The 17,103-nt window shown below is 42.6% G+C and overlaps 2 protein-coding genes across 3 annotated transcripts in view; one reads left to right on the top strand and one right to left on the bottom strand.

The window, feature by feature from the left end:
* Nucleotides 1–1,130, bottom strand: part of FUNDC2 (FUN14 domain containing 2) — a 7,439-nt gene extending 6,309 nt beyond the window's left edge. The window contains exon 1 of the mRNA XM_010715132.2: nt 1,097–1,130. Coding sequence (XP_010713434.1) covers nt 1,097–1,130 — 34 coding nt within the window. The remainder of the gene's footprint in view (nt 1–1,096) is intronic.
* A 631-nt stretch (nt 1,131–1,761) lies between these two features.
* Nucleotides 1,762–16,939, top strand: OGT (O-linked N-acetylglucosamine (GlcNAc) transferase). 2 transcript variants are annotated; one of them, XM_031554620.1, is made up of 21 exons: nt 1,762–1,951; nt 2,893–3,136; nt 3,404–3,472; nt 6,383–6,499; nt 7,058–7,137; nt 7,775–7,970; nt 8,230–8,370; nt 8,595–8,695; nt 8,785–8,938; nt 9,038–9,139; nt 9,389–9,568; nt 9,816–9,974; nt 10,383–10,472; nt 11,456–11,581; nt 11,925–12,095; nt 12,222–12,338; nt 12,419–12,586; nt 14,513–14,665; nt 14,802–15,054; nt 15,231–15,354; nt 15,905–16,939. In XM_031554620.1, exons 1-21 carry the CDS (start codon nt 1,785–1,787, stop codon nt 16,077–16,079), a joined length of 3,087 nt encoding a protein of 1,028 aa, XP_031410480.1. In that variant the 5' UTR covers nt 1,762–1,784; the 3' UTR covers nt 16,080–16,939. The 2 variants fall into 2 exon arrangements, with proteins under 2 accessions (XP_031410480.1, XP_031410481.1); XM_031554621.1 differs by lacking the exons at nt 1,762–1,951; nt 2,893–3,136; nt 3,404–3,472 and adding an exon at nt 3,499–5,228 and having other exon boundaries at nt 15,905–16,079.
* The last annotated feature ends 164 nt before the right edge of the window (nt 16,940–17,103 follow it).

Genomic DNA, 17,103 nt, shown 5'->3' with positions numbered 1-17,103 from the left:
CAGGGGCTGCAGCACCTCCACTGCGAAGACAGGCTGAGGGAGCTGGGCTTGTTTAGCCTGGAGAAAAGAAGGCTGTGGAGTGACCTCATTGCAGCCTTCAGTACCTAAAGGGAGCCTACAAACAGGAGGGGAGTCAAATCTTGGAAAGGGGAGATAACAGCAGGACAAGGGGAAACGATTGAGGGAGGGGAGATTTAGGTCGGATGTCAGGGGAAGTTGTTTGCTGTGAGAGTGGTGAGGTGCTGGAACAGCTGCCCAGAGAGGCTGTGGATCCCCGTCCATCCCTGGAGGTGTTCAAGGCCAGGTTGGATGGGGTGCTGGGCAGCCTGGGCTGGTATTAGATGTGGAGGTTGGTGGCCCTGCATGTAGTAGGGGGGTTGGAGCTTTGTGATCCTTGAGGTCCCTTCCAACCTGGGCCATTCTGTGCTGCTGGCCGGGATGCAGTGCTTTGGGAGCCCCAAGGTCACCACCTTCACCGCCTCCTGCTCAGCGCTGTTCCCCAGCCCCACGGAGTTCAATTGGAAGAGAAGATAGATAGCAGAAAGGAATTCTTACCGTGAGGGTGGGGAGATGCTGGCACAGGTTGTCCAGCGAGGCTGTGGGTGCCCCCTGTATGGCAGCTCTGAAGGCCAGGCTGGATGGATGGGGCTGTGAGCAACCTGGGCTAGAGGGAGGTGTCCCTGCTATAGCACTGGGGTTGGAGTTGCATGATCTTAAAGGTCCCTTCCAACCTGAACCATTCTGTGATTCGTTACATCAGAAGTGTAGAACTCCATAGGACCAGATAGGAAGTGCTGAACGGATGGGGTTCGGTGCTCGCAGAGAGCTGGGAATGCTGCTCTTCCCTGTCCTGGGTTTCAGAAGGGAAAATAGGAGGTGCTTGCAGTTCTCAGAGCTTTTAACAGCAGGACCGAGTGATGTAAAGGCACAGCCTGAAGGGCTTCTTTCTAGCATGAACAGTTGTGGATTTTTCCCAAGCTGCTCTGTCTGTTTTAATGCAAAATTGTAAGACAACGACTGGGCTTCTCACGTAGGTAGTTTTGTCTCAGCCTGGTGTTTGGTGGAAGTAGTTTGTGTCCCTCCGTGTCAGCCCAACCCCTGGAGCTCGGTGCTCTCTCGTCAGATAGCATTGAGCCGCTTTTCCAATGGAGGAATTGTTGTGCATGGCAGATAACACAGGCAGTGTGGAGCTTTAAAGGAATGCTGTGCATTAAGCCTTTTTCTTTAACAAGATACAGGATTTGTTAAAGATACAAATCTACTGACACAGCAGAACTTCCTTTAGTTCGAGTCCTTTGAAGTCTGTGTCTGTGGTCCTGCATTTTCCTGTGAGGTTTTTAGAGCTTTTCAGTGCTAGGAAGTGTTACATTCCCGGGCTGGGGGCGGGGGTAAGGAAATTCATTGTTCTCTCTGGCTCTGCTGCTGCTATGAGCCCAAGTAATGCTTTACAGTAGGATTATCTTAACTATTTTCTATTAACTTGGAAAACATTTGAAGTTGTGTAACTGCAATGGCTTTTGTTTCCAAATGTTAACTGATGAAATCCCACAGCAGCAGCTGGGGCCTGAAGATGTGAGAGCACAAACCTCCACCTGCTGTATTGTTTTGTGTAATTTCAAACGTTTTCATCCTTTAGTTTGAAACGTTTTGGTTTGGTTTGGTTGTTTTTTTTTTTTTTGCATTCATTTTGTTTCTGTTTGGTTTCTTTGGTTTTGTTTCCATTCTCTAACTTTTTGTTTTCCCCCCTTAAATGTTTTGGTGATTCTCCAGAACCAACGAAACGTATGCTTTCCTTCCAAGGGTTAGCGGAGTTGGCTCATCGTGAGTATCAGGCAGGAGACTTTGAAGCAGCAGAGAGACACTGCATGCAGCTTTGGAGACAAGAGCCTGATAATACTGGTGTGCTTTTATTGCTATCGTCTATTCACTTCCAGTGTCGCAGATTGGACAGGTAGGATTGAGATGTGGTGTTCAAGCTTGTTTTGTGCTCCTCGTGGTACTGAGCACAGTTATTAAAAGTGCTTATCTAACATTGGCTTTGGCACTGAATGCACATGCTGACTTCGTGGTAGCAGTGGCCCAAAATAATGTTCTTGTTTCTTGAATTCTTTTAGGATAAGAGGAATACAAGTGGGAGTTGCTAGCTTTGCAGCAAGCATCAGATAATGCTGTTATTCTCATGCTGTTTTCCTATTGTACACTTGCTTGCCCCTGAGTTATTTGCACACGTGAACAGAAGTCTTCATGTGTTCCACCTGCAGTGTGGGGTTAATACTTAAGAAGTTCTGAGGTTGACTGATTGCTGTGAGATGGCACTGCTTAATTAAGAGCTGTCTCTGTTTCTTCTGCCTGCCTCTCCTTGACCTTGCTTGTGTCTGTCAAGCCTCTGGAACTTTAAATCTCTGTGCTGGTGAAGGAAGTAATAACTTGTAACTGGGATTTATTCTGTGTAGGCTTCTGAGTGAAGCTGTAGTAATGATTCAGATGGGGGAAAATGAAACAGAGGAGAGCAGGGCAGAATTTTAAACGTAAATCTGTCTGCTATATCCTGTTTCTTAAAAACTGTAAGTGAAACATGGCATAGAAAAAAGCATGCACATGTTTGAAGAAGCTTAACAGAGTATTTGTAATGTTTTCTCCATGCATGTAGAGCTCAGGTTTGAGGAGAAGAATTGAATCCTGCTGATTGCAGCGAGGTTGTCATTCTCAGTAGAACCTGCAATGGGAATAGGGGAGGTGGTTAAACAAGGAGAGGCTACACGTAAGGTAGCTCAGTAAGTCCAGATGTGTTTGCTGGGTGTTTGCCTCGCTTAAGCACGAATGCTCATCAAACAGTAAGTAGGCAAAGACTCAGAATCAGTTGTCTTTGTTAACTTGTCTGATTCTCTCTAGGTCTGCTCACTTCAGCACTTTGGCTATTAAACAGAACCCATTGCTGGCCGAAGCCTACTCAAATCTGGGCAACGTGTACAAGGAACGTGGGCAGCTGCAGGAAGCTATCGAGCACTACAGACACGCACTGCGCCTCAAACCAGATTTCATTGATGGATATATTAATCTGGCTGCTGCGCTGGTAGCTGCAGGAGATATGGAAGGAGCAGTACAGGCATACGTGTCTGCCCTTCAGTACAACCCTGTAAGTAGTGCCTTGTAGAACGGATGGATTGGTGGGGGATCCGCAGGGAGAAAAGCTGTTAAGAGTACGGGAAGCAAGGACATCATTTAATGTAATAAACTAATTAATAAATACAAAACAACGACCAAGAATCACACGTGTAGTATATTTACGAAGAATTTGGGATGAATTTATAGAGGACTGGGGGCTTCCATTGCAAGGCCTCTGTGATGACCTTGGGGGCAGCTGTGATGTCGTGAAGCTGACTGTGTGGCTTTGCTTTTTCAGGACTTGTACTGTGTTCGTAGTGACCTGGGGAACCTGCTCAAAGCCCTGGGTCGCTTGGAAGAAGCCAAGGTAGGTGTTGAGTAGAATACATGTAAACGCCAGTGTTTTGAAAACTTGAACTTTGCACCAAGTCTTCAAATCTGCGTTGATCTACAGACAGTCTGAGAAACTGCTGAAAACTGAAGGCACTGAAACGCCCCAGAGTAGTTGCAGGGCAAGATATGGCATGTCCATGTTTAAAAGTTGGTTTAAGTCAAGAAATGGAACATTACCGAGCCTTCCTGCTGAACTAGACTACCTGATACCATTCTGAAGTATTGGGCAGGGGCTCCACCATGCTCTTATCTGGAAATAAGTAACAGCCCTTCAAATCTGAGGCTTGCCTGCTGCTGCCAAGCAGAGAGCCTGTGGTTAGCTCGAGATCCCTGTACGATGCAGGTGCTATTGAAAATGCTGCTCTTCTAAAGTCCTTTGTGGCTTGTAAGTGGAGAAGAAACTTATCCAAATGTTACCTTGTAATATTGGCTTTTAAAGATATTTATTCTTTTTAACTTTTCCCTCCCCTCGATGGTGGAAGAAAGGCTAGTAAATGATCAATAGCTGCAGTCTGCGCACCCCTCAATAACTTTTCTTCACGCCTTCCCTCCTCCCCTCCCTCAAATAAAGAAATCGGAAGGACAAAGCTGGTTTGTTTGGAAATGAACTGATCAAAGAAAACTTGCTGTAGTGGAAAGGTGGCTTCTAGCAGTCTTGCGTTTCCTAAACTGAGAATTTGAACACCGAGATGAGTCGAAAATTCTTGGCACGTTAAAACTTGGATTGCACAAAGAAATTGTCTTGTTACAAGCCACCTTACGCGTCCGCGCTGCAGGGGTGAGGAGTGTGGAGAAGTGAGAAACACTCTGGCCTCCACGTCTGTCACTCCAAGCCCCACGCGCATGCTACAAAGTGGAGTGTATGAACAGCGTAGCTGTCTGTTTGGCTGCAGCACCATGGGGGAGGGTGGTGATCCTGAGGGGGTGATGGGAGCCTAGGTTCAAAGTTGATTATTCTTTGGATTTCTCGTACCAACTTGGATGTGTGTACCATCCCAGGGCAGCGTAATTGATTTGGTCAGATCCAGGTTGAAAATGATGCGTGGTACCGTTGAACGGTCTTGGAGACATTTGGTTCTCAGCCCACCAAGCGGACAGCTAACACGAATTGCACTTCACTGCAGCTTTAGTGTGACTGGTATAGGCCAAGACACTGCGCCTGCCTTAGGTTGCTGACTTCTTTGTTTCAGAGCTCTGGAGACACCTAGTTTGAAAGTGTTATTCCGTTTTGTGAGAACTTAATAAACGAGGAAAAACATCTCGAGTCAATTGCAACGTGTTTCTTTGGTTATCAGTCCATTTGAAAGATCAAGCCAGCAAATTCCTTACAGTTTGAACTAAAATTTAATTTCTTTGTAGATACTTCAGAGCCTTTCTTCCAAAAAAAAAAAGTCCCTGCTGTATGCAATTGCCCTGATTAACCCTCTCCCTTCTGCATGTCTCCCTTGTTACAGACAGATTGTCCTCATTCCCATGTGTTAAGACATATCCAAAAAAATTGCAATTGCTTTGTTGAACTTTTACTAATGATCTTGTTTTATTTTCTCTCTTGTTTTTGGTTTTTCACCACTGATATTGTATTTAGAAGGTTTCAGGTGGGTGAAACCTCCTATTCCATGCGTAAGGTGCCTCGCTGAAGGGAGCTCGAGGCCTGGATCTAGGGCAGACACACACCTCCTCCTCCTCTTCCAGCAAGGAACGCACCGAAAAGTCACATGATGAGAAATATGGTAACGGGTTTGTAACTGCCACAGCAAAACCATTTGCCTCCATGCCTGAATCTTCTGTCTTGTGGCTTCAGAAACAGCTTAAAATATTTAATTACGAGCAAGTAATGTAAGAATGTTTAATACTAGTAGCCACAAATTCTTTCAAAGAATTAAAGTAAACGTAAATTAAAGATATATATTTTTAAAGAAGTAATTGGAGATAGTTAATAGTAAAAAGCTTCTAACTCTTCCGGTTGTTCATTTTTTTTCCTTTTTTCTTCTTTGTTTGGATTGCAGCGTTCTGCTCTTCTGATGACGCGCTGTGATCCTGCAGTAGCGCAAAGGCTGCGCAGCGGTAACGCGCCCGGCGTGCGATGAGCCCTGTGAACGGTCAGCTGGATGATTAATCTGTGGCTGACCGCCCGGCTCCAGGCTGCGGCCTTCCCCAGGCGATTGGATTGCGATGCTTTCAGATTCCAGACATCAAATTGAACGTGCACGTTTTTGTACGGGCCTGTCTGATAGATTAATGATGCTGGCTGGCCGTTCACGCTCCCTAGGGGCACTCATAGAGCACAGCAGTTGGCAGCGATAGCGTGGCGCGTGCTGGGTAGGATGCGCAGCGATTTCTCGCGCTTGCATTACAGGGACCTAAACCTTGATGCAATCCTGGCATTTGAGGTTTCCAGGCTGCAGGTGGCCGAGCGCCTTCAAAGCAGTGGGTGGGACGTGTCGTCTCAGCTGACGAGGACAGCTAAAACTGTGTGTCTTCCAGTAGCTTTCCTACCTCTGAGAGTAATTTCTGTTCATCTTAGAACATTCCACAGCTTCAACGTTCCATTTCATCCCAGAGTCGTTTTTTCGTGCTCGTTTTTTTTTCTTTTTCATTTTTACACACCCCATTTCTAAGATGACTCCTGTGGTGAGCAGGTGACTGCAGTCTTATTGACTCAGCAGCATAACTGAAGAATGGTGGGCTTGCACCTGGGTTTTGGTTTGCGCCTGCGCAGGACCAACAGCACTTTGCAGCGCAGTAGTTTTGGCGCAAGCTAGCCTATACTGCAGGGTCACTTTTGGCTGGTTAGAGAACGCATACTAACAATTGTTTTCTCTCATTTTTTTCTTTTTACAAATATTCCCCTTCCCTTGTATCTCTCTTCTTTAACTGTTCCAAGGCCTGTTACTTAAAAGCAATTGAGACTCAACCAAACTTTGCAGTGGCATGGAGTAATCTTGGCTGTGTTTTCAATGCCCAAGGAGAAATCTGGCTCGCCATTCATCACTTTGAAAAGGTAACAGCCTAAGCCTGTTCGCCCTCGCTGATGGATTTTAATGTGCAGGCAGCTGTCTGCTTATAGAAGAGTACTTTGATAGGACATAGTTCTACTGGTCAAAATATTTCTTCTTAGAATCCCGTTGGCACCCTGTGTCAGTCACTTGTTTGCTTCAGGATGTTTCAGGCTGCCTGTGTGCCACTAAAGAGGGCTGTTGGAGTTGCCCTGAGGGTTTCATACACGTAGCAAAGATGAGAAAATTCATTTTAAGTTTTTGTTGAAGACAATTAGGGCGTGACTTTGATGAGGAAGTAATTTGAAGTCAATGTATTTTGTCCCCTCTATATAAGGTAACCTCAGTGTTTATGATTGATTTATATAACTGAAGTTTTCTTTCCAGTAGATAAAGTCTTAAAGTCATACAGATCAGGTTTACCAGACTTAAAAATGAATAAATTTGTATCTGTAGTTTATATGTGTACATTGAAAATAAAAACAACCAGAACAACCACCTAACTTGAGATATCATAGATAAAGCTTTTGTGCTAATGCTCAAAACTGTACATACAATTTCAGGCTGTAACGCTTGACCCAAACTTTTTGGATGCATACATCAATCTAGGAAATGTCCTGAAGGAGGCAAGAATATTTGACAGGTAAGCACAACTGAAAACCCCACCCAAACAAAGCACCTGTTAAATGTATTTCTTTGTGACGTTCCTGCACTTGACTCTTGTTTTTAACATTTTACTACTGAGGATGTAGATGGAAATAGGTAGGAAATGGATCTTGGTCTGTAGGTTTAATTTCTGAAAGAAAATCCAGACTTTGTTGTGTATATGCAGTGCATCTGATTGGATTATAATTTCTGCTGACTGTTCTCTGTAGCTCTAAATTTCATAAAAGCTCACGGAGAAGAAATTAATTATTTTGACTGTTTGCACTGTACACTCATTGATTTTTGTTTTACCCACAAGTGGGCCAAACAAGGGCATTTCTGCAAATGAGACAAGCCTTACACTGGCACAAACGTGCTAGGAATACAGACTGCATTTAATGGTTCTGAACAGAAGGACCTGCACGTCTCTTCAGCAGAGATGTAAAATGGCATGAGTAAAAATTGATTCCTGGATGGGGTTTTTAATTCAGGCAGTACTTTTATGTTTCCAGTAACATCTTGGAACAGGTGTGTGTTAGTATGTATCCCTTGAATGTTTTATGTACCCTTTTATAACCGAGGTAAATAGAATTGCCACTCTGGGTGATTGTTTACATTCTTTTTTTCTGTTACAGAGCTGTAGCAGCTTATCTTCGAGCCTTGAGTTTGAGTCCAAACCATGCAGTTGTACACGGCAACCTTGCTTGTGTGTATTATGAGCAAGGCCTGATAGACCTAGCAATAGACACCTACAGGAGGGCTATTGAACTACAGCCTCACTTCCCTGATGCCTATTGCAACTTGGCCAACGCCTTGAAGGAGAAGGGCAGTGTAAGGAGTGCTTTTTTTTTTTCCCTACCTTCTTAAAAATGTTAAAATAAGTATTACTGGTGTTTTGGACACCAATTGTAATCGATTTTATTAAGGTGACGTGTTCTGTTTGTTATTTTCCTGAAGAATAATCCAGGAAATAATCACTTTAAACCTGTCAGAGCGATTTGTATAATACCTTCTCAAACAGTGCTGTTAGAAGGAATGTTACAGTGTAAACATTACCCTTATTGTCCCTTCCTTTTTATTATTGTTGTAGGTGGCTGAAGCAGAAGAATGTTACAATACAGCTCTTCGACTTTGTCCCACTCATGCGGATTCTCTCAACAATCTGGCAAACATCAAACGGGAGCAGGGGAACATTGAGGAAGCTGTCCGCCTTTATCGGAAGGCTCTTGAGGTAAGGTTGGTTGTGGAGTGTGGAGGAAAAGGTAGAGAAATAAAGCTGGGGGTGTATCGTATGACATGGGGTTGTTTTCTTCCATCCCTTACCAGAAACAGAAGGAAGTCTGCTCAGACCTGAGTCAGAAAAAAAATAAGAGGAAGAAACACACAAAACTAGTTCTGTTGTGGCATACTTTGGGGATTTGGTAACAGGTGGCAATTTTTTTTTTTCTTCCCCAGGTGTTTCCAGAGTTTGCTGCTGCACATTCAAATTTAGCAAGCGTTCTCCAACAGCAAGGAAAGTTACAGGAAGCTCTGATGCATTATAAAGAGGCAATTAGGTAAATGGATGCTGTTTATAATAGCCCCAGCCTTTCCTGACAGGAAGGAGAAGCTTTGATTGTTCATAACGTGTTATCTTCCTTCTCAGAATCAGCCCCACGTTTGCAGATGCTTACTCTAACATGGGAAATACTTTGAAGGAGATGCAGGATGTTCAGGGAGCTCTACAGTGCTACACCCGTGCCATTCAGATAAACCCAGCTTTTGCTGATGCCCATAGCAACCTGGCATCTATTCACAAGGTAGTGCATGTGTGTGAATCACTCAGAATGTGTTGGAGTGCTGTGGGTACTTAGCCTGATTGTGTTTTTATCTACTGACTCATTCCTTTGTCTTCACAGGATTCAGGGAATATACCAGAAGCCATTGCATCCTACCGCACCGCTCTGAAACTGAAACCTGATTTCCCTGATGCCTACTGCAACTTGGCTCACTGTCTGCAGGTGAGGAGGGGAAGGTGTTGGCTGTAGTCTTAAGATTCCTTTCTATCAAATGCAAAGCTTGATCACCTTAACCAAACGCTGTAAGCAAAGCAGAAGAGTAAGTAAGTCTTAAATCAGAAGATCGTATGGTCATCAACAGTGATTACTGACAGTTTTGCTTCCATTTTTGGTCTCAGCTTCTTGATAAATCTTAGGACATCAAGCTTCATTTGATCTGTGTTTTATATTTTATTTTTACCTTTTTTCTAGATTGTCTGTGACTGGACAGACTATGATGAAAGGATGAAGAAGCTGGTTAGCATTGTGGCTGATCAGCTGGAGAAGAACAGACTGCCCTCTGTCCACCCTCATCACAGCATGCTGTATCCCCTTTCTCACAGCTTTAGGAAGGCTATTGCTGAGAGACATGGAAATCTGTGTTTGGACAAGGTAGGAGGCTTTGTAAAGGTCTGTTGTGAAGTACATCTGCCTGTTCTCACAAGAAATATCTAGTATTGGCCTTTGTAAGGTTTCCTAGCCACTGACCCAAGGTGATGCAGATCTGAAACTGATGCCCACAGCCTGGTTACTTAAATATCAGATAAGGCTAATTCTAAAAACTTGATTATTTTCTGTCTGTGCTTAGCATTTGGTTTTGGTTCCTAATTCTATGAACACTTGTGTGTTTTCTTAACAGATTAATGTTCTTCACAAGCCGCCGTATGAGCATCCAAAGGATTTGAAGGCCAGTGAAGGTCGACTTCGCATTGGTTACGTGAGCTCTGATTTTGGAAACCATCCAACATCACACCTAATGCAGTCAATCCCCGGCATGCATAACCCAGACAAATTTGAGGTAAAAATATCAGTGTGCTGAAGCTTTAAAATAGTATCTTGTTGAAGGTGTTCTTAGAAAATTAAACACTTAATGGAAATTAATTTGTTACATTCACTTGACCTTGAAAGCTGTGTTTTAGTCCATGCAAAACGTGGTGTGTTATGCTAGTGCCAGAACTAGGTAGGTCAGGGGCCTGATGCTGATGTGCTCAACACCCACTGCCCATTGTTCTCAGTGGTAACTGCCACACAAATAAATGCAGTAGAGCTGGTCTGAAACTAAATGCAATCTTACTTTAGTAATTTAGAATTCAAATACCAAATGTTTATAGCAAAAGTATTTTGTTGCGTTATAACTTTGTAACAAGAGTTTTATAGCAGTTAGAAATTGTTGCAGATGCTCAATTTCTGGTGCTTCCTACTGTAGGTGTTCTGTTATGCCCTGAGTCCTGATGATGGTACAAACTTCCGTGTGAAAGTGATGGCAGAAGCAAATCACTTTGTTGACTTATCTCAGGTGAGCTTTTTGATAAACAGATGTAGCAAATCAAAATGTAAAGCAGATGAGCAGGTGAAGATTTTTTGCTGCAATGATTTATTGAATGAGGCTGATGCTGGTTTTAGAATTTGAGGGTTTATAGACATATCAGTGTTATGTCTAATTAACGTGGGGTACGCTGGCTATTGTGTGACCTTGGTGATTGTTAAAAAGTTACATTAAAAAAACATTTAATACCTGTTTCATTTGGTCTGAAGATAATTAGCATCTCTAAGTGCCATGCATAAGCCAGGATCCCACAGCTGCAAATGTGTAAGCTTGCTTACGGTTATTTTATCCTGAGAAAGCAGAAAAGGGATTTGATTTGGTGGAGGGGTTTCTCACCCTTTATCAAAAGCTTGCTTCCAGTTATTTGATGTGTTTTTAGTTTTGTTTTTTAAAGTTTGTGAACTTTTGAACAATGTGGTAAGGATTTTCTGTATACACAGGAGTAGTTATACTATCTCCAGATAACTGACAAGAATCTGAATCAACATGGGACGTATGTCTGTGGAATAGTAGATACAGATGATAGAACTGGATTGGTGCCTAGACAGTCCCAGAATTAGATGATAGCTAAAACTCTTGTGCTTGAGGATCTGCTCTCATATGTAAAAATGCTAAGTTCATGTGAGCAGAACTGTTCTTTAAGATCAGTTTGGCAAAGCTGAGACTTCTTTTCAAGTAGGGGCCTGTAGTTAGGCTCATGGAGAGCTGTTCTTTCTACCTTTGCAAAGCTCTGTGTCATAGTAAAAACAGGGCAGCAGTTTCCATATTTGTTGATGCATTTAACTGCTCTCTCTCCTTTAAAGGAAAATCAGGTTGCTTTTCTTTATTAAAAAGAGCTGACAAAATGGAAGTCTTGGCCAGGTTATCCAGTTGACATTTATCCATTGGAAAGCTGATGACTAACTGCAGTTGTTGTTGAAAGCATAGATCAGTTTGATTCGTTTCTTCTTCAGATACCATGCAATGGGAAAGCTGCAGACCGCATCCATCAGGATGGGATACACATTCTGATTAACATGAATGGCTATACCAAGGGAGCCCGGAATGAGTTATTTGCTCTGAGACCAGCACCTATTCAGGTAACTGAGTTGAAGAGATCTTTCTCTTCAGAAAATCCCCTTCTGAGATCAAGGAGTCTCTTGTCTCAGCTAAGGGAAGCTGAAATCACTGGTGCTTAATGCTCTGATTAAAGCTGTGCACAGTTGGGTTAGAAATCTTTTGCTTGGAGGATCAATTTTAGAATATTTTCTGCCCGTTCACTGTCTCAGTGAAAGTTTGGAGTTAATGATTGCCTTTAAGTTGATAAAGCACAACAAAGATCTTGATTTTGAAGGTGGAAAATTGAGCTTACATGCATTGATTTCTAATTTGCATTATTTGACAGTGTTCCTGGGACTGGAATCTTCCTTCTTTGTCTTGTAGGCAATGTGGTTAGGCTATCCTGGAACCAGTGGGGCATTGTTCATGGATTACATCATCACAGATAAAGAAACTTCTCCAGTTGAGGTGGCTGAGCAGTATTCAGAGAAATTAGCTTACATGCCAAACACTTTCTTTATTGGAGACCACGCCAACATGTTCCCTCATCTGAAGGTATGTAGATAGAGGGCAGGAGAAGAACTGGTGTTAGCTGTTCTCTGTGTTAATGGAGTGACTCTTAGCATGTACTTGGTGAGGGATCTTGTAAACAGCTGTGGTGTGCTTCTCTTTTTTTTCCAGAAAAAAGCAGTCATTGATTTCAAATCCAATGGTCATATTTATGATAACAGAATTGTTTTGAATGGCATTGACTTGAAGGCTTTCTTGGACAGCCTCCCTGATGTCAAGATTGTTAAGGTGAGTGCTGCCCCTTTGTGTGTTCTGTCTTAAGCATTTAAGCTACTGCTTTCTCTGACTTCATGGGATTTCTCACGTAGATGAAGTGTCCTGATAGTGGAGACAGTGCAGACAGCAACGCTGCCCTCAGTATGCCAGTCATTCCTATGAACACAATTGCAGAAGCTGTGATTGAGATGATTAATCGTGGACAAATTCAGATAACCATCAATGGATTCAACATTAGTAATGGACTAGCAACTACTCAGGTGAGGCACTTCAAGACACTTCTCTTGGGCTCTATAATGTATCTGTATGTTTTAACATAACAAGAAACAAGAACCTCCAAGCAAATGCTTCTCTTCTGTCGTGTTGATTTATTTAGTTCTCATACTGAGGGAAACGCCAGATGTGCTGTAAGCCACAGATGTTGTGGAAGATGATTTATCCCCAAAGGTAGAGGGGTTATATCAAATGGTATCTGAAGTCCAAAGTAATTGAATTTTGCTGCTTAGAAAAGACTGTCAGTTGTATATTTCTGAACTGTTCTCTGTACCATCACTTCTCAGTGCTTTCAGTTCATGGGATTTAGGTGATAGTGACAATTGCTGTTTTTGTTGAATTTTTTTTTTTAACCTGGTAGAGCAGTTCTTAAAAAATACCTTATTTTGATTTTGACGTGGCTTCTTTTGACTCCTGAACGTTCTTCAGTTTGGCCTTCAGGTACAGGGAGGAGTGAGCTGTAGGCTTCCTAGTACATTGTTCTGTATGTACGTACAGCTGAGGTGTGAATCCTTGTGTGTCTGTGTGGTAAAAATGCATCTTCAGTCCATCCTGGCTAATCAGAGCCAAGTCAAAGTGGACTTGGGGGGGCAGTCCATCTGTTATTCAGGAGAATTGAAAAATACACTGGCCCTGTAACTTAATATTAAGTCTCATTTGTGATCTGAATTTTGTGGAAATTCCCTGCGAGTTTCTAGGAAACTGTTTTTCTTCATTAGAGACCTTTTATTATTACTGCTCTATCCATGCTTCGGTTTCTTTTTATGAATTCTTTTGTGAACAACTTAGACTTTCCTGTAAGTTGGTAATAGGCTTTGTCTTAGTTTGATCAGTAAGTTTGTTGGCTTTCTTTTTCTTTCCTGGAAATGCTGTGCCCTGAAATAGCAGAGAGTTTCTTGTCTTAATCACTCCACCACCAGGAGAACCAACCTAAGCTGTATCTGTGCCCTTTTAAAATGCAGTTTCTCTCTTTGGATCGTAGTAAGATAACCCTTCTTTGTATGTGTTCTAATGTGGGGCATTGGTGACTAGGAATGTGCACTGTGGTTGAGGTTTTCACGGTCTTATGGGTCAGTAGCACTCTCACCTATTTCTTCTGAACTAAATTATCTTGTTTATCTTCGTGTCTTTACAGTTTCAACATACTGGCTCCATGTTCTAACAGAGTCAGTGACAGTGAGTCATTCCCATGAGTGTCAAGTTTGTCAACAGTACATTTATTTTGGCTGGCAGCAGTGGCAGTGAGCTAAACTTTAAATATATACATACGTAAAACATTAAATTTAAAACAAAAAGAGGCTGTAAGTACCTGTTTTGCCGTATCTGTAAGGATGTTTTCTTCTGACCATTGCCTGTTGCTTAAAAACAAACAAAAATAAGACTACAAAAATCTGTAATTCCGACTTGAAATTATATTTCCATTTTACTAATCCTCAAGACTAGAAATACTGAAAAATGAGAACAAACCCATCCACCCCAACCCCAAAATGAACAAAAAAAAAATCCCTTTGTTTTCTAAATACTGTTTTCTTCTTCCTTGAAGTCTTGCTTTCATTTTTAGTTTCAAGGCAGTGAGGTGACCTTAAGGAGGGGAGCACTCCTTATGTGCCACTTCTTTCTAATGACTTGGAATTGCAGGGAGACATAACCTGGGCATGGAAATGCCCAATGTTTTGTTCCTTGGTGGTTGTGACATCGTGGTATCCACAAGCATGTACACATACCACTTAAATTCTTGTTCTGGGTAAGTAGACAATTTAGTCTTTGTATAAGAAGTGAAAAATAAGCTTTCAGTAACTTCTGATGCCAGCACGTGTTGCAGTGTGTGTGTCAGGAACGTTCCATTAGGCATAAGCACATTTCCTTCAATTTCAGCATTCCAATAGTTTTGATTTTTTTTTTCCCCTATTTAGATTAACAACAAAGCAGCAACTGGAGAAGAAGTTCCACGAACCATCATCGTTACCACCCGTTCTCAGTATGGCTTACCAGAAGATGCTGTTGTGTACTGCAACTTCAATCAGCTGTATAAGATTGACCCTTCCACACTGCAGATGTGGGCTAATGTGAGTATCTGTGGATCTGGGAACTAAGATCAAACCTCTAGAACACAATAGTATTAATTTATTCTGAAGTGTATATCCAGAAAAGGAAAGGTTTCTGACATAACTGTCTGTATTTTCTTCTTGATTTTTGTTGCAGATCCTAAAAAGAGTTCCAAACAGTGTGCTGTGGCTGCTGCGTTTCCCAGCTGTAGGAGAACCCAATATTCAGCAGTATGCCCAAAACTTGGGTCTTTCCCAGAACAGAATCATTTTTTCTCCTGTTGCCCCTAAGGAAGAACATGTGAGGAGAGGGCAGCTGGCTGATGTTTGTCTAGACACTCCACTTTGCAATGGGCACACAACGGGGATGGACGTGCTCTGGGCTGGGACTCCTATGGTCACTATGCCAGGTAATGCGGTGGGAAACCTGGATGGAGTGGGTGAATTTGATGTCATTGTTGTAACCATAACGAGCGGGCTTGGCAGACTTCCTCATTTCCTCTTGTAGAAGCAGAAGGAAGGTAGCTGCACACTCTGTAGCGTGTTACTTGCTGACTCCAGTTATCCTATTTTGCATTTTCTATAGGTGAAACGCTGGCATCACGAGTCGCTGCCTCCCAGCTTACTTGCCTTGGTTGTCTTGAGCTTATTGCAAAAAGTAGGCAGGAGTATGAGGACATTGCTGTGAAACTGGGAACCGATCTGGAATAGTAAGTAGACCTGTACTGTGTAGTATGTAACACCAAGACTAGAAAGTGCTGTTCTGGGACACAGTGCTGAGTTTTATCAGTGATCTTGCCTGTAGTTCAATGTTGAAAACAAGACAGTTCTCATCCTGAGGTGTCTTAGAGTCTCGCAGTTAACTCTGCTTCTGTTTTTACAGTAAATGTAACAGTGCTCCAGTAACAATGCTGCAGTTCTGAAGAAATTGTTCAAGTGCAGACTCTTGTCTGATAAAAAGTGCACCGTATTTCACTTCTTTTAGATTGAAGATGAGACAGTTTGTCGTTTACTGTAAGTTAGAACTGTACAGTAAGTTAGTGCAGTACAGTTCATGTGACAACTTAATGTCACAGCTGGTATGAAGAGATAATGCTGGTCCGTATCGGAAATGATGAGGGGGTGAAACAGCCATATGAGCTTGGTGTGGGAGTTGCTGTTTTTGTACTGGCAATTCTGGGTCTGCTGAAGCACGTTTTAAAAGTAAACAGTATATAAAGTGTTGGGAAGCGTTCGTGATTGGCTTCAACTTTTTTGCAGCCTGAAAAAAATACGTGGCAAAGTGTGGAAGCAGAGAATATCCAGTCCTTTGTTCAACACCAAGCAGTACACAATGGACCTGGAGAGGCTTTATCTTCAGATGTGGGATCACTATGCTGCTGGCAACAAACCCGACCACATGATCAAACCAGTGGAAGCCAGTGAATCTGCATGAAGAGACTTGTCTGTGTGCCCACCCAGACCTCTCCAGGAACTGAGCCTCTCCAACACTTGTGCAGAGATGATGAGCTAAAAACTGTGCATTTCTACTTAATCTGCCTGGTACTCTGTGGCTGAAGTGATACATGATGGTAATTAGAGCACAGCCAGACATATTTCTTGCATGATAGGGAAAGACTCTATAGAGCCTGGGATCCTTTTATTCCATGAGGAATTGGAATGGGATTGAGCCGTGTACGTGTGAGCCTAGATGTGTGAGAGACGTGGCGGTTGGTGGGGGAAGTTTGACCTGCCCAACCAATTATGATTCCTTGGATTTGATGCAATCTTCTGACGCGATTGTCTCCTCTTATAGATTGGGAATTGGAGCCTTTTAACGTTTGATTTGGGTACTCCTGTTGGTATACGTGTGGTTCTCCCATGGCAAGATTTCCAGCTAGCGAGTGTTGCTCCCTGCATTCATTTCTAAACTGTGCGGACTGAAGGGCGTATTTGCTGGTGTAGTCTTTTTTTATAGGTTTTATAAACCACTTGAGCCTATATCAGCCTTTTAATGTTTGACCTCTGTTTTGGAGCTCTGTAATGTGTTGGTTTAGATAAGGACTTTGTTTTTGTTTTGTTTTTAAGCTTCTCCAATAACTCAGCTAATTGGCTTCATGATGGCAGCTCCTCTTCTGTTAGAAAACCAAATTCGATTTGAAATGAATCCTCCCCCAAAGTGTTTGAGGTAAAACACAAACTGGTGCCAAATACAGATCTTTCAGGAATGATTGTTAATTATATATAGAGGGCGCAGTCCTACGTACTGTAGCGAAGACTTCAAACAAAAAATAAAGCTTTGGTTTGCCAGTTTGACTGTCACGTTTTTGGCTTCCCTCCTTGTGCAGCTGGCAGCGGTGTGTTCTCAGCTGCTGCCTTGCCTTCCCTCTTCCTTTCTGTGACTTGGGTTTCAATAGTGCTGCTTATTCCAGAGCTAAGTGTGGTTCTTAACCACAGAATGGAAACGAAAACGTTCCACT

The sequence above is a fragment of the Meleagris gallopavo genome, chromosome 9 (assembly GCF_000146605.3).
Source record: "Meleagris gallopavo isolate NT-WF06-2002-E0010 breed Aviagen turkey brand Nicholas breeding stock chromosome 9, Turkey_5.1, whole genome shotgun sequence".
Lineage (NCBI taxonomy): Eukaryota > Metazoa > Chordata > Aves > Galliformes > Phasianidae > Meleagris > Meleagris gallopavo.
Note: the sequence above shows the minus strand (reverse complement) of the source record. Positions and strands in the feature narration are given on the sequence as shown.